At 45.1% G+C, this 17,734-nt stretch overlaps 1 protein-coding gene across 1 annotated transcript; it reads left to right on the top strand.

Moving 5' to 3' along the window:
- Nucleotides 1-12,715: 12,715 nt before the first annotated feature.
- Nucleotides 12,716-17,243, top strand: LOC101755151 (myb-related protein P). The gene is made up of 3 exons (XM_004967485.3): nt 12,716-13,006; nt 13,113-13,242; nt 16,229-17,243. The coding sequence occupies exons 1-3, from the start codon at nt 12,874-12,876 to the stop codon at nt 16,986-16,988; spliced, it is 1,023 nt and encodes a 340-aa protein (XP_004967542.1). The 5' UTR covers nt 12,716-12,873; the 3' UTR covers nt 16,989-17,243.
- Nucleotides 17,244-17,734: the final 491 nt, after the last annotated feature.

Below are 17,734 nucleotides of genomic sequence, written 5' to 3'. Positions count from 1 at the left end.
AAGAAATTCGTTAGGCTCAACCGCTCAAGGTACGCGTGGGGAGGGCTGCCTGGCCTTTTTCTGTGGACCGGCTATCTGGCGGTAATTATTTCCATGTGTGATGGATGCATGCACCATGTACGGATTGGAGAAGTTGCGATTAGCAAGTCACAATTGAGCCTAATAAGACTGTTTCTTCGGTGATTGTCGCTTAGATGGTGCATGCATGCAAGAAGAGACAAAATTGATAATGTCACCCCCCATGTGCAAAATCGTTTGGAACTTAAAAAAGCTATAAATCTTACACCGAGCATCAAAATTAAATTTTGATTACAACATTGAGTTTCTTACAATAAAATATTCACAATAAGATCCCATTTAACTATATTTCGATGGATTTTTTTCGCATTTTTTAACCAAGGTCGCATATTTTCTGAGAGGCACGTACACGTGGAACTAATTCTATGAACTCATGTAACAAAACAATCAGACGCATCGAACAAATTATACGAACTCACAGAACAAAAAAGTATACCCACATGCATGCAGTTTTGAAATTAAAAAAGTCAAAAATCATAAACCAAGCATACAAATTGGATTCCGATTGCACCACTAAATTTCTTTTGACAACATATTCAAAACAAGGTCACACTTGACTATGTTTGGATTAAAAAATAAAGGAGACATACAAATACTAGTATAATGCAAATAAAAAAGACATACAAATACTAGCATAACACAAACAAAACGTGACATACAAATAATACTATATGCAAACAAAAGATTGAAATTTGATAACGTAGGACAAAACGGTAGAATATGAATATCAAGTTGGAAGATGTTTTCATATACGTAAATCTGGAATAAATTATATGAACTTAAAGAAAAAAATACTTATCGAACAAATTATATGAATTCAAAGAATAAAAATAGATACACCCCGAACGAACTATACAAACTGACTGTTGACGCTCATTATTGACACGTTTATAGTGTCATTTATGTGGCATTATTGGACTAATTCTTATACTAACTTACCACTTGGTATCTAAAATAAACCCATATTCGCATGGGTCTTGTATTTTGAATCATATTGCAAAATGATAGGAAATATAAGCCAAATTGGGTGATTTGCATAAAGCCCACCTAGAAGTGCAAGCCCAAAGAGCCCAGTTGAGGAAGCCCATGGATCACCTGATGGGCCATGTGTGCTTTCATAGCCCAATCCATGATCCTTAGGTGTCCACATTAAATGAATATCAGGCTAAGAAGACTCAAGCATGAAGAAATTGAAGTTTCGGAAAGTTATCCATGAGATCAAGTCAACCCTACAGATATTCGCGCAGCCCAAAATAGCCTGATCTTTTGATGCAGATTCGGAGATCTAAACAACCTAGAATGAAGAAAGTTTGACTAATAAAGTTGTAGCCACCGTTGAGGGCTTTGAGTTGAACATATGGAAAGCATAATTTCGATCATGGAGCTAAGAGATATGGCCCCCAAAATACATGCTACGCAGAGTAGTTCGAAATACATGCTAATTTGAGGACCTTAGCTTCGTTTTCAGGGCAAGCGGTGAATACAAAAGTTGAAGATCTTTTCGTGCTACACAATTTAAGCACTGTATTTGCCCTATTTGGAGTCCAGACGTGGGAGATATAGTGTCGGGAAGGAAGGGCTGCATAAAATGAAATTCCGAACGAGTTAGATTCTATGGAAATCAAGTTTGCTTAACTCCCAAGCAAGGAGCTCGTGCAAGGGACGGTGGAGCACGCCCCAAGACTCCCCAAGGGTATAAATATGACCCCCTAGGCATCTTCAATGGAGAATCTATCCACCAGAACTCGGCGAAATCAAGGGCATTCACCAGAGGTTGCTGAGGGCTGCTGCAAGTCTACGAAGTTGTCTAGGAGATGGCTTAGGCCGACCCTAGCCTCCATGGCCTCCCTGCGCGGTTGTGCCATGGTGGAGTTCAGGAGCAGGAGTAGATCATCGATGGTATGTACTCGGAGGTGATGATCTAAATACATCTATTTATATGAGCAATGTTCTTCATGTCATCCGATCTGTTAGCGACTCAATGCCTCCTTTTATGCTCTTCTATCTATCATGAATATGCTTATTCCTTATTCTAATACATGCTTAGACTACATAGAATGCTTTATATAATCATGGTGATTGGATCTAGTTTATTTATCCTTCTTGATAGCTAGACATGTTCACCTGTGTATGTGCCTTTAAACTGCTTGCGCCAATAGGGGGGATCATGACAGGGTCTGTTTCCGTGTAAGGTGGGGGTTTTCAGGAGGTTGACCGAAGGTAGTAGTTTAATGATTGCTTTGGATAAGAAGCATGTTGTGCTTGCTTATTAGCTAGATCTACAACTCGAAGATGATAGGTTCTTGGTGCCCCTAGTGGTGTTATATTATATCTGTGGATGCGTCGTTACCCTTCATATGTAATCTATACTTTATATTAGGATTAGATCCGTCGAGCTAGATAGAAAACCCTAGTTAGTTCGCTACCGATCCACGGATTGATAAACCTTAGATGGAATACTCCAAGGGAAAAGTTACGATGATCCGTGCGTTTGCGGTTTACAAACTGGCGTGCTAACTGCCATCAACACCAACGGAACAAAACAGTAGTATACATTGAACAAATTATATGAACTCAAAGAACACAAATAAATACACCTAGAATAAATTATACAAACTAACGGAATAAAACTATAGTATACATCGAACAAATTATATGAACTCATACATACCTCGAAGAAATTGCAGAAACTCACAGAACAAAATTTTTATACACTTAGAACAAAAATATCAAATGACGCAAATAAATGAGTATGCATCTCGAACATATAGCTGAACATGCAGATAAATAATTCTACGTGTATAATAAATAAAACTATGTCGTTACCTAAACAATTGTACAAAATATTGTACACCACGAACAAATTATGTTCTACCAAGGATTACTTCAATCATCATGAACACACAAAAATATTTAAGGAAAAAATAAAAAAATATAGTTTGATGAATAGTTCAATCATAATGGAAGATATAAGTATTTACAAGAAAAAAGAAAAATAATACAAAAGGAAGAAAAATAAAAAATATTACAAAGTTGAGATAAGATAGCTACTCGAGGAACACACAAAAATAATAAAATTATGTATAAAAAATATACACATGGTCAAAAATACAAAAGAGAAGGAGTAAAAATAAATAAAGTAATGTAGAACAAAAAATAAAACCAATGAGAAAAAAGAAAGGTAAACTACGTATAAGGAATATATAGAGGAGAATCTAAATTAAAATAAAAAAACAAAATAGGAATTAAATTAAACTAATAAAAAGGAAAATGAAATAAAAGAGACAAGAAAAGAAATAAAAAGGAATGAGAAGAAAGGGTGTAACCATAAAATGGTAAAGAAAAGAAAAGAAGAAGAGCGAAGAAAAAAAGGAAAGAAAAAGAGAACATGGAAATAGGAGAAGGAATGAAAATAATAAATAAATAAAAGTGAAGGAAGGAAAAATAAAAATAAAAGAAAGAGTATACATTTTTGTTTCGTAAGTTTGTATAATATGTTCGATGCATATGATTGTTTTGTTCCACTGTATAATTTTTTTAACGTGTATATATCTCATGGAAAATATGCAACCTTGATTAAAAAAATATGAATAAAAAAAGTTCGTCCAACTATATTTAAGTGGGATCTTGTTGTGAAGCTTTTATTGTCAGAAATCCAATGGTGGAATCGAAATTTAATTTGATGTTCGATGTAAGATTTATAGATTTTTAAGTTTGAAACGGTTTTACATGTGGATGATATTATTAATTTTATATACACCAGCTCTTCTCACGTGTGCAGCCGTAGAAAATAACAGCAGGTGCGATACATAGCCACGGCTTTTTTCTGTCGCTCAGCGTCCTCACGGGCTGCCGGGCCTTTGTCAGTCCGTCACATCCAGCACTCGCCACTCGCGCTATGGCACGGCAGCAACACGTTGGGTCGATGATGGGCTGTTCTGTTGGGAAACAAAACGGAGAACTTGGGCTGGACCCTATGAAACTATCGATGGGCTTCAAGTTGTGTGGGCCAAATTTACCACGGATGCGTTATTCACAAATTGACTTGCATCACGCAGCTGTGTTTTGAGAATTTTACGTGTCCCGTTCCATTCAATTCATCTTTTTATTTAATCTAAAAAAATTCATCTTTTATTAGCCATCTTATAGAGTGAAGTCAACTTTGTCTTTTTACTTTGTCATATATCCATAAACGTCATATACTTAAAAACGGATGACGTGTATGAATAAATCTTTGTAACATTATTCCTCGCAAAAAAATCTTTGTAACCTTTTTGACAAGATTGCATATGGCACCCACGTGGTCCATCAGCAAAATTGCGTCAAATACTAAAATACACATGGCAGAGCCCACAGGAGGAGGAGGAGTATTCGCAGGTGCCTTCTCGCGATCCGCAGCTAAACAAGCCGCAGGGCCCGCGCTCTGGCTGCCCACCACGGGCCACGGCCGGCATCGTGGCTGCAAATCTATATCCTCAACCGCCGAGTGGGTTATATTAAAGAACTTATGCATTTATGCAATATCAAACTACACGTAACTTTGAACTTCTATCTTCTTAAATGAAGGGTGGGCCGTGCCGGCGACCGGCCGGGTCCCCGCAGCGGCGGCGACGAGATCGACGGATCTGCTGCTGCGGGTGAGCTCAGTGCTCAGTGCTGACTGCTGAGCAGCTCCGGTTGGATCGCAGCGGATCGGTGGTGAAAGCTTCGGCGGGCGTCGTTTATTCGTCTAGTGCTGCAGGGCCCAGCGTCGTTTCACAAACATTTTCCTTGCGCCCCGTCAAAAAGAAACATTTTCCTTCCGAAAAAAACAAGCTCGCTTACGCCCAAGGGCAAAGTTATTCGAAAACCGTTAAAACGGCCACCACTCACTTGCCTGCGTGGCGACTGGCGAGGTAGACAGTGATCCATCAGACCATCACCGAGTGACCGAAGGTAGATCTGGCTGGAATCTTGGGGAGGAAAGCATGCGGCCGAAACGCCGCTCTCCGTCCTGCCGGAGCGACCGATCGAGCGGGCTCGAGTACGCGAGAAAGCGACGTGGAGGCCGGCCGGCCGGCAAATGATTACCTGGCAGACGCGCGACGGCCGGCGTATCTCCGCTGCACGAGGAACACGGGCACGCACCCACACGGCCGCGGCCCGTCCCGTCCTGGCGTCCTGCACGCGCTCGAGCACGAAACTGCGGGCAGTGCGCTGGCGGCGGCACGAGGCTGGCTGCCGATCCTGCCAACAGACCAAAAGTGACGTGTTGGCTTGCCATGTGACGCCGCAGATAAAAAGCTACCTGCTACCGCCTCCGCCTGACCCTGCTGCAGTGTCTGTGTTGGATACTGTTACCATGGTTTGGCGCTACCTTCCTGCCTCCCTTTGATAATACATACTCCCTCAGATTCTTTTTTTTTTCAAATGGATACTGTTACCATGGTTTGGACTTCAGGCTGCGACGTGGGACGGACAGGGGTGTTTGGATACGAGATGCTAAATTTTAGCAGGATCACATCAGATGTTCAGATGCTAATTAGAAGGATTAAACATGAGCTAATTATAAAACTAATTGCATAGATGGAGTCTAATTCGCGAGACGAATCTATTAAGGTTAATTAATCCATCATTAGCAAATGGTTACTGTAGCACAACATTATCATGGACTAATTAAGCTTAATAGATTCGTCTCGCGAATTAGACTCCATCTGTACAATTAGTTTTGTAATTAGACTATATTTAATATTTCTAGTTAGTATTCAGACATCCGATGTGACATGTGCTAAAGTTTAGTAGGGTATCAAACACCCCCTAAGCACAGGAGTACATTGTGCGTTTAATTTGAGATTTTTTTTAATCCTACACTTGCACATAAACTGGGACAGCGGGAGTATCAGTTGTTCTTCCATGCAAATACACTCTTCCATTTATCTTTTTTTACAATCCAGCATCAGACATCCACAAAAATATAAAAAAAAGATGCATCAGTTATTAAAAAAGTAGCCACCGCTAAAACGCCAGCACATGTAGGAGACATGTAGCCTAAAAGAAAAAAGAAAGGGATTCTTCTAAACTGCAGATCGAGTAGTCATTTTTCATGGCTTGCTTCGTAAAATCGATTCCTAATGATCCATCTTTACCCTACTCACCAAGTAGGGCAAGAGTGCCATCAAAGTTTTTTCAATTCCGAATAATGATAGGTACTTCTATGAGACTTCTTTATCAGCTCGCTAATTAAAGTCATGACCACGAACCATTGGATAGACAAAACCAATTTTCATGGCTAACACTGAGCAGAGAAGACCCGAGAACTTCCATTTATCTACAGTTACAAAAGTATAGTATCGGTGTACAGCCATGATTTTTCTGCTCTCTCTCCGTGTATAGTTTGTTTTCAGAGTTGCTATTTGACGAAATTTGAGTATGTATAACACTGGATTTTGCTTGAGATTCCTTGAGTTTTAGTGGGCCCAAAAGATGCATACAAAACTAGGACACTGCGAGTCAATTTCTTCGACGGAAGAGTATGATTGGAGTTTAGCTCTCTGCGAATCTGGTCGTTCGTTCGTACAGTCAGAGGATGAAGAAAGGACGAGATGAGGATACGGCCATCCGTGCCGCCGTAGCCAATAATGCAAATGTTAGTGGCAGCAGCGGAGCTTCATGCGGCCGTAACCAAGCCTTGGCCATTTGTATTTCTCTAGCGACATTGAAGATGTTAATGAGTCTACGCTACAAATCATTAGCCCCCGTGACAATGAGCTCAAGCTCCACGCCTCCACCAATGGCTGGTGGCATGACAATTTCCTCTTCCAATTTTCAGGCTCCACGACATGACAGCCGGGGCTGAGGGATCGAAGAGGTTCCTTCCATTTGGTTCGTCGTCGAAGAGCATACGGAAGCGCTGTACATATTATCAAAAAGCTCGTAGCCAAGGCAATCAGGATATCATAAACTCTAGCCCTACGGATCGAACTCTCGCTAGGTGCCGCCAACGACTTGACAATCACTGACGACGGCTTGGCGCGTCGCGATTAGCATCGACCTGTAACCTGTCAAAAATCACGCCAGGCATCAGGCTGCTTAATTGAAAATCGCCAACCCATGTACGTGCTCTCGCCATCGTACGGAGGCGGAGGCGTGGAGCGATGGCGTCCCCACAGATAACAACGGGGGCAGCGCATGGCGCGCGTGTGAAAGAGATCGATCGAGACGCCGTCTGTTGCGCACGCCCCTCATCACGTTGTCAAGATCCGTGCCCTCTCCATCACGCAGTTACTTGCCCGGGCCGGGGCCCCTGACGACGACGAATCGAAACGGAGGAGGGGTCTCCGTCGTCGTCTGCGGGCTCCGTCCGGCGGCACATAACCGCCGGGCGCGGCGCAGCCTGCCGGCAGGTCGCCTTCACGCCCACGAGGCCACGAGGCGTGACACGCACACAGCTAGCCCCTGCATGCGCGCGGGGGCAGCAGCCAGCTAGATCGATCGAGTCCGATCGACGAATGAATACGAGAGACCATGTATTATATTATTGTTGCATGCAGTATACTGTATATTTGTATTGTAGCGCTCTGTCGTGCACTATAAAAAACGGTTTCCAGGAGGATTGAAAGAAGAGCGGGTGCTAGCTTTCGCAGCAACATTTTCAAGAGCGGGTAGTGCACCCGCTCCTAGCTTTCACAGCTACAAATAGTTATTTTCAGAAGCGAGTAACAGATCCGCCCCTACAAAGCTCTTTCCAGGGCGGGTGACACCATCACCCGCTCCTGGAAATGATATCTTTGAGGGCGGGTGCCTGGAAATGTCATTCCCGCCAAAGTTTTGTACCATTTTCGCATCAAATTTTTAAAATGTGGTTCTCAATCAACCCATTCAGATCCAACACTTGAACATTGTATATGCAATAAAGTTATATATGAACAAGCCACCATCTTATCTTCTCAACCATTGCATTATTCTCTGCAGCTTAATGAATTTGTTAAGTTCTCCACGGAAATAGGCGTCCATTCTTCGTGCTTGGTACATCCATGTCCTAACCATCTCTCTAAACAGCAAAAAAATTTACACAAAATGAAAATATCATCCATGTCAACTTGATTAAAACTATCATAAATGTTAAACAAACAAGTACTAAATATATAATTACACATGTAGTATTTTCTAATAAACAAATGAAAATATAGAAATCTTGGAAAAAATGAAAAACAATTATTCATCATCCATGGCAACTTGTTTTGTCCCACAAAATCTTGAAAAAAATAAAAATTATATCATGCATGGGTCAATATAGAAAAAACTAAATCTTCTTTTCTCTCCTCCATAGATATCTAGGAAATTCATCATTTATGAATGAGGCTAAAACATCAAAGTTGAGTACAAATGGTTAGATAATCTTGTTCTCCTACCTAAATAACCTAACTTCATCCAAAAAATTAAGGTAAATGGAGCTCCAAATGGCTAATCCACACCTTGGAAATCTAAATCTATCTAGAGGTATATAGAACCCCATTTGAACCTAAAACCTATGCAATAAGTTTCAAAAAGACAAGGAATTAGCATCAACTTATCTCCTATAAGCTCCAACTTCAAGGAAATAAAGTTGAAAACCTTCCCCCACCTTTTTCGCTTTTTTCGATTTTCGAGCAGCACCTCCCTCGAGTAGTAACTGTGCTATCGAGAGAAGGAAGAAGCCCCAGCTGGCTGTTTTGTCGCCTATTTCTAGGGGCGGGTCGTCCTGTGGCCTACCCCTGGAGAACCATTTGCAGGTGCGGGCCACGGGATGACCCGCCCCTTGAAATGGGGCGATTTCCAGGGGTGGGTGCTGCCGTCACCCGCCTCTGGAAATTGTCCCCATTTATAGGGGCGGGTGACGCCGTCACCCACCCCTGCAAATGGTTCTCCAGGGATGGAACCGCTCCCGTTTTGTTTGTGCGGGTGGCAATTTCACCTGCCCTTAGGAAATCGCCCCTACAAATCATTTTTTAGTAGTGCTGGATGGCTGGATCACGTACCCCTGGGGGTGGTAAAGGACTCTCAAATTTAACCTAGCCAATTTAAGGATCAGGCTCACTAAGGGCCGGGCTGAAATACTGTATAATTTGAAGCTAAATATATATAGAGCTGAGTTGTACCGTGAAGGAGGTATGAGGGCAATGCTTCGTTACCACCCCTACATACCCCAGGATCGAGTCTGAGACCGGAGAGGCTGAGAACGGAGGACTGCACGGGGGAATGGATGGTGCACGTCTATGGCTATGGCCTCACATGCACGGATCGATGACATGTCCTTCTCCCAAACTTTATGAGCCAACGAGCTGCGAACAACTAACACTCCTATTCAAATTTGGCATTCACGTGTATATGCATTGCAAAATTTTTGCAGAAACCATGATCTAGTTACCCCATACCACACACATGGGATGATCACCGAGAATTGGAGAGGTAGACGAGTGTTGAGAGCTAGCAAATAAAAAGCAAGGCGTTCATAAGCTAGTACTTCCTCCGTCCCAAATTACTATTCACTTTGACTTTTTCTAGATACACAGCTAGTTATATATATTTATGTCTAGATACATAATCAAAAGTGATATATCTAGAAAAGGCAAAATGAATAATAATTGGGGACGGAGGGAGTAGGACACTTCTATGGGACTAATATATCAAATAAATAATATTGTAACATGACCAGATCAGAAGATAATAGGTTTCGATCGAGAGAGATAGAGATAATACTATATAGGACCATGCGTAGGCTTGTAGGAGTATGCATCCACGCAAGAGAGCATTGATCAAGGATCAAATGTTTGCTTAGAAAAATGGAGTGGCCTAGTACAGATGGGATTTGATATTGGGCTGACGCTGACAAGTCTGCAGAGATGCCATGATACGGGGTGGAATCCCTATGAAGATCTCCGTGAAGTGTGCTCCTGCCCTATCTTCTTCTCCCAAGTTAAGTTCTTTTTTTCTTCTAAAAAAACTATATGTCTAGTTCTCTGCTATGCTATAATACAACAACGGGATCTCGTGATACATGATAAGCAATAGTTTGTACACCAAATGTTCCATGGTGGTTGGACTACGTGCAACGATCTTTCCCGACCTCGCAAAATACAAAGACACATGCATGCATGTAATTTAATCAAGTCGAAGACCATATCCCTATGCTAATCTCAAACACGCATAATTAAACACACTACATGAAGCACCTGCAAGGCTTAAACTAGAGCTAATCAAAATTTAAAAAATGCTAACTGGGATCAGGGCCGGGGCAGAGAAACAGGGGGGTCACTGTCAAAAGAGTTGGCGGCAGGTATACCACCGTTCTCCAATATAATTAATCATGCAATGAGGCTCCAAGTAGCAATCCGGCATTAAGACGGGAATTGAATTCGTAATATTTGGGATCTTCTCAGGACCGCCATGCTCGCTTGATGAGCTGGGCCACAAATGTGTGCATTGTTTTCGAACTCGTGTAACGTACTTTACCACTGATTTGGTTTTATGACCAGCTGCATTTTTCGCGTCTTTTGCTCTTTTTTGCCAAATGATAAGAGGCGCATGCATCATATAAAGAGCTCGTTGGAAAAGGAAAGAACGTTAGAAAGTGCATGGTGTAGCTTCTAGTTCTACCTCGTCATATTCGACGCATCGTGACCAAGACTAGGGCCAAATTTCATTGTCAACAACTACCCCATATATCACGTAGAAAAAGTAGAAAAAAGGTAAATCGATAAGACACTTGAAATTACACTTCCCAAGCAGCACCATTTCCGCAGCATGCTAGTCCGAAGTGACCAATTTGTATCAAGCATCCACAAAGCAGTACATACCAACAGGGTACCGCAAGCGACTCATTCAACGTCTATAACAAACAAAAAACAACTTGCATGCGCCTAAGTAGAAATGTAACCATGAATCTCTTGGGTGAGACACCATTTTTTGCCATGCGCTTTTGCCACTGACAAAATGTAACCGTAGTATATGTCAACACACTGGAGTTTTTCATGTCATCAGCAATTTGGAGCCATGATATATGAAGGCTTTCAGACAAAATACACTGGCCTAAGTCTTCCCACCCTATCAATCCAAAACATTGTTGCCAACCAAGCAAGAAGAGTGTCGGCCGGAATATTTTCCATTTTTCTCAAAAAACAAGTCCATATCGGTGATCGAAGTTACTGGAAGCTCTCAGGAACCTAGCAAAAAAGCAGTAGGGCAATTGACACATGTAGTAGGGCTCACGAGCCGTGCATGCAGAGATGTCAGGAACACCGCAGGGACAAGCAGGACCCAACCATCATCAAGTCTGAATGGCTGATTGTTGCACAGTCAGCACGTTATAGACCGTACCAAACTGTTTATTTCTTTTCTGAAAGAATATAATATATGGTACTGTGCTTAAGGTCTTTGTCCGTGCTATGAGCTTTTCTCTGCCCAAAGCGTAAAAACCAAAGCCTGAAAGGCAGTGTATCTTCTGTTTTTGGGTGCCATCCATCACGTGAAAAGCTGTCCGGCTTTTTGGAGCAAAAGGGAAAAGCGAAAGGGGGAAGCAACAGCTCCAAATGACATGGTGGTACGTATTCTTGCCCATCGAAAACAACACCGATCGACCATCTACTTGTGTTCTCGACCTTGATTCATTCTTTTTCCTGCCTTACAAAGCGATAGAGAGGAAGATACAATCCATCATGTCATTGTTTTGTTATGTAATTGGGTACCTACATCTTTCCACTTCGTATAGCTACTTATTTCTTTCTTACGCTCTCAAAATAGCTCCCCTACGGCATTCCACTTTGAAGAAGACACTTGGCCCATCAGCGGTCATTAACATGTATTGGCTATGAGGGCTCAAATGCCTGTTAAACGTTTGGGATATCCAAGTTCTCTCCCGCATTATTCTATCTCTTTATTGTTTTGTCTGTTCATAATGGTTGGATGCATTCAATTATTTGTCCTCTTGGGCATCCTCGAATGAGTTGGAGCTTTGCTTACGGTTATATTTTCAAACGAGGTCATGCCACACTGCCACGTAGTCAAGATCATGAAAGATTTAGTTCCAAACATCACTAAGAAAAATTACATTGCTACACCTCAGTAGTCTCATAGATCGTCTCATGCAGTGCCACGTAGAATTTTTGTTGATGTGGAGGAGAGAGAAAGAGGTCGTTATTTTGTGAAACAACCAGCTCATAGACTAGATTTTAGAACTATGAAACAACTACTCCACCGTTATACGTGTACGAGTTGTGGTTGTGATACAACTCATACTATTTCTTTTTTTCTATATACAAACTAAGGAAATAGAATTACTATGAGACACCTTAAAAATACAACCTATTGTACAGATTATTTGCCAAATCGTCTCAAAATTACGTGTCAATGCATAGACAACCTGATTTACTTTCCGTGGATAACATCAAAACGCATGAAAAAGTGAGCGTCTCTCGTGGAGCCCCTGGGGTGCACGTAACGACGGGGCCCTCTCCTCCGATTTCCTCGACTCTCCACGTGTCAGGACCAGCGCCATGCGTTCCCGACGCAGGAGGAGCTGCGCCCAGAGCTTTTGTTGGTACGCGACCCCAGGCAAACGTCCCCAGCAAATTGGATCCCCTTCTTCTTCGTGTCTGCCGTGTGTATATCTATCCACGGACCCCAGCAGAACCCCCGAGCTCCTCCTACTTTTTTCACACGACCCGTCCAGCCAGCCCATTCCACAGCGCCGGCGAGGGGCGCGACAAGAAGCCGCCGCATTTCTTGCGGCTGGGGCGGTGATCGATCTCCCCCGTCTCTTCCTCTCCCAAACGCGTAAGGATGGGGAGGGCGCCGTGCTGCGAGAAGGTGGGGCTGAAGAAGGGGAGGTGGACGAAGGAGGAGGACGAGATCCTGGGGAGGTACATCAAGGAGCACGGGGAAGGGTCATGGAGATCGCTGCCCAAGAATGCTGGTACGGAGGAACAAGCGGAGAGGAAAATTGATTCTTTGGAGAGCTGCTCCGGTTCCTGCTTGTGAGTGCTTGAGCTGAGATTGATTTCTGATCGATCCTGCTGCAGGGCTGCTGCGGTGCGGGAAGAGCTGCAGGCTGCGGTGGATCAACTACCTGAGGGCGGATCTCAAGAGGGGGAACATCTCGGAGGAGGAGGAGGAGATGATCATCAAGCTCCACGCCACCCTTGGCAACAGGTGCGCTTCTATTCTGTCAGACACCCTGCTCAGTGCTCACCTCCCCCCAACTGCTTTGGATTGTGTGCAGACTCGATCTTTTGCCTGATTATTCTTGCATTTGAACGAATTTGGTAGTGATATTTATATGTTGCACGGCGTCAGAGTTCAGAGTTCTTGCATCATTAGCAGTAGAAAAAGATTCTGTGCTTCCTATGGTAACTCCGTGTGTCTCTAGGCGATGAGCTCGTCAGAACTGATGGGCAATTGAAGGGACCCTGAAAGTTCCAGGCTGAAACATTGCGTCGGTTTGGTTGGCACTTGGCAGAAAAATTGTAGGAAAGGCTGTGGCGTTGAAAATTAACAGATGACGCTGCAAAATTAAGCGTGAACGAGGCACCCAGGATACTAGTCTTGCTTGATTAGGAAAATGAAAACATGGAACTATTTTGTTCGTTTGTAGCATCGAATTCTGCTACCGTAACTTGGCATTCTTTTCACCATAGACTGCACCTTTTTTTTTGACCCAAGATAAATTTGGCTTAACCACCTTCAACTGCGGCTATGTGCCTAGAAGCTCTGTTCCGCTGTTTGATATTTTCCTCCTCCATAGAGAATAGAGGAGAGAACCCGGTCTTGTCTAGATATAAAAACCATAGTTTAAGGAATGTGGTTTCAGAAAGTAGAGGCGTCCAAAACCAAGTGGAGTAGGTCCAAGATCATAATTTTAAAACAATATCATAGTTATGTCCAAATGCCTCATGATAAGAGAAAAAAGTTTCGTCTGCAAACGCACCATCTCGCTTAGCTGTTGTTCGCAGAAAACGTTGTCAAAAGTCAAAACACATTCTTTCTGGTGGATGGACAAAACAAAACATCTACTACTGCTACAAGCAATGCAAGCGAGACCTCGACGATCTCCTTTGCCAATGGCCACTTTTGTCAAGGGGCTGAAGCAGAGACGCCACCTCCTCCTCCTCAGTCCTCACGGCCAAAGTCCATCTCGCCTCCTCCTCTGTCGCTTTGCGCCAAGGTGACGAGCGGCCGATATTTTTGCATCCGCCCTCTTTGGCCTCGTGCACACAAGCACAGAAGGGACACGACGACGGAAATGGTGAGAGCAACCGAACCGACGGAGCAGGCAGGCGCGCTGTTGCGTAACAGCGGCGGCCGGCGGCAGAGGCTCTGATCTCGCCGTCGACTCAGCCAAAGGCCAGGGACAGGGCTCCGGTAGCCGTAGCCCCGTCGGCGTCGGGCATTGATTTCGCTGTGGACGCGCGCATTGAAACCCCGGCTACTCTGGCGACACACGCACGGCAGCTGACGGCGTGCCCTGTCGTTTGTCAGTGGACGTGGCGCCGCGCGATCCCCTTGTTTTTTTCCTCAACACGTGGGTTGATTTTACTGACGAAAAGAGAGAGAGAGAGTAGATGCGACAGTTAAAAACTCGTGTGGAATTCTCCGAGTTCGGAATAGTGCACCTAAAATGAATTTTCACCATGACAAGGCCTGTACGTTTTGGGATTTCTTGCTGGTATTGCGCATCTGTGTAACGGGGTGTTTGGATACGAGGTGCTATGTCATATCGGATGTTCGGATGCTAATTAGGAGAACTAAACATGAGCTAATTATAAAATTAATTGCAGAACCCTGTGCTAATTCGCGAGACGAATCTATTAAACCTAATTAATCTACCATTAGCAAATGGTTACTGCAGCACCACATTGTCAAATCATGGACTAATTAGGCTTAATAGATTCGTCTCGCGAATTACACTCCAAATGTGCAATTAGTTTTGTAATTAGTCTATATTTAATACTTCTAATTAGCATCAAACATCCGATGTGATGGGTGTTAAAAACAGACCCTAAGTGTGTTTCATCCACGTGAGTCGACAATTTTTTCCATTTCATGGCCACACACTGACACACACACTTCTACGGTTCTACCCTTTTGCGATTGGTAGTACTCGTGCGCTGTTGGTGGAGCATTTGGAGTTTTGGACCGGCAAGTGCCGCACGTACCATTCCGGACTGCACGCGGTGCCCCGAGCACGCTGGTCGCTGACACTCACGACGACCACGTACGTGTCTTTGCTGGTCCTACGTGTTTGGACTCTGGAGTGGCCTGGAATCTCTCGTTTCTCACGTGCCACACGCACGTCACGTGGCGTCGGCGGACGTTTGACGTTTCCTCTCGCAAGCACACGCCTCGGCATGGCTGCGTGGGGCGTGGCTACACTGTGTTGTGTGTATCTACGAAACTTGTCCCTCTAGGCTCTAGCCGCTGTGCAGAGGAGCAGAATTTTTCTTGGCTCCAATCATCAAACATAGGATTGCTATTGCTCAGTGGCCTCTCATAACAGTGATGCAGCCACCGCATCTACACTTTGTTTCTTTCCGCTGCATTTACAAAGGAGTTTTACCACTAGAACCTCTGATCTAGAATACCTGTCTCCAAACGAATTTGATTAGGATTGTGCTATATAATTTATCATCGCATTGATTAGCGAGGGCAACGTGTACTGGCACAGACCACGACTGGGAAAATACTAGTGAATGCCGTGACCGGAATAAGAAACCACTTGCGTTCCCGATCTGATAGGCCGCAGGAACGCATGGATACGAGCTGCACAGCAATCTTGCCAACGCAAAAACACATGGTGCATTTGCTCTGGACGCAGCGCATGCAGCTGCAAACGAGGCCTTCATTTATGCTGCGAATGAAACTCGATGCAGCAGCTAGGGTTGTTGGATCACCGGCACGCATATTCATTGCCACATGCGTCTACTACTCTGCTGCCGATGTGAAGCCTCGTGGCCGGCCAACGGCCATGCATGGCAATGGCATGGACTGCGACGGCCTCTGCAGTTCTTGTGTGGGCACACTGCACAGTGCAGCATCTCCTGTTCTTTGCGGTAGGCAGTAGCAGAGCCCACAGCACAGTGCAGTTAATCGTGTCTGAATCTGACTGAAATTTCCCCTTTTTTGCTGTTGTGGCTCACAGGTGGTCCCTGATCGCCGGCCACTTGCCCGGCCGGACGGACAACGAGATCAAGAACTACTGGAACTCGCACCTGAGCAGGCGGGCGGCCGACTTCCGCGACGGTGTCGTCGTCAACGTCGACCTCAGCAAGCTCCCCGGCGGCGGCAAGCGGCGCGGCGGCCGGGCTAGCCGCGGCATCATGGCTGCCGCCAAGGCGGGCAAGGAGAAGAAGGTGAAGGAGAAAGAGAAGGACAAGGGGAAGAACAAGGCTGCAGAAGCGGAGCAGCAGCTCAAGCTCGAGGAGGAGGACATGGCCGTGTCGACACCGAGCTCTCACTCCCAGCCGTGCGCCACTGACAAGAGCGGCGAGGAGCAAGCGCAGGCCAGCGCCAGTGGCGTCACCTCTGATGATGGGCCCGAGGAGGACCCGCTGGCCCTGAGCGAGGAGATGATGAGTGCGCTTCTGGGCCCAGTAAGCCCAAAGCTGGAGGTGGGCCCGGACGGCTCGGGCATGGACAGTGACAGTGGCCCGTCGTCCCTGGTCGTGGACAGCGAGAGTGGGCCTGGTGGGCCTACGGGGGACGTGGCCCAAGAGCTGGGCGAGAACGACAAGGCCATCATGGACTGGGACTTGATGGCGCTGGACATCTCGACCGCCGGTGACATGTGGGACCCCCTGGTGTGGGACTACGCTGACATGGACATCGTGGTACCGGATGGTGGGCACCAGCAGCAGCAGGAGGACGTGGTGTCAGACCTCTTCTTCCTGGACAACATGTAGGAGGAAGTTGCTGGCTCTGTGCATCTTTAGCTTGGCTTCTGTGATGTTTTTAGCCTTTGATCCGGTAGAGCTCGGTGTGTGTTTGGTGATGAGTGAGATAGGAGTGTGCTTCAGTGAGGTTTTTGTCCGTTGGGCTGGTCTGATGAACGGTGAGAACGGAGAAAAATGTGGAAAAATAAGTGGCTCAATTGACAGTAGACTCAAGCCCCTACTTCTAATTAGGAGGCTAAGTAAAAAAAAATGAAATCCAAATTCCCTCACCCCCCCTCCCCCCATCCTGGAGGTCACTCCGCAGCCTCCATCCACAGTTATTTTAGCGCGGAACAGAAAATTTTGCGCACTTCCGTCCCGCACGCGGTAGTCCGCTCGCCTCCCTTCATCTCGCTCGCGCCGCCCACCACCACCTCCATATATCTTGCGCGCAGACCTGCGCCACCTCCTTCCCTCTTTATCTTTTTTCCCCACTAGGACCTCGCTAGGTCGCGAGGAGGATAAGATTCAGGCTAGCCTGAGTTCTTGCTGAAGCGTGGGGCTACAACATGCATGGACGTGCTCCACTCCGGCTGGCACCTCCATCCCTCCTCACTGGCCCATTCCTCGCGCGGCGCCTCCCTCGATCGAACCTTCCCTGATCTGCCGCTCCTCCACCAGAACCAGACCTCCACCAGGTTGCCGAGGCTTGCAATCGGTGCATCGAGGCTTGCATGCTCTTATTTTGTTTATTTGTTTGATTTCGCAATTTTCAA

The sequence above is a fragment of the Setaria italica genome, chromosome V (genome assembly GCF_000263155.2).
Source record: "Setaria italica strain Yugu1 chromosome V, Setaria_italica_v2.0, whole genome shotgun sequence".
NCBI lineage: Eukaryota > Viridiplantae > Streptophyta > Magnoliopsida > Poales > Poaceae > Setaria > Setaria italica.
The sequence above is the reverse complement of the archived record's forward strand: the minus strand, read 5'-3'. Positions and strand labels throughout refer to the sequence as shown.

Excerpts from the sequence above, each read along its gene's own strand:
- LOC101755151 (XM_004967485.3), top strand. The coding sequence starts at position 12,874 with ATGGGGAGGGCGCCGTGCTGCGAGAAGGTGGGGCTGAAGAAGGGGAGG. Across the intron at positions 13,007-13,112 it reads ATCGCTGCCCAAGAATGCTG|GGCTGCTGCGGTGCGGGAAG; the intron begins GTACGGAGGAAC and ends ATCCTGCTGCAG. Across the intron at positions 13,243-16,228 it reads CACGCCACCCTTGGCAACAG|GTGGTCCCTGATCGCCGGCC; the intron begins GTGCGCTTCTAT and ends TGTGGCTCACAG.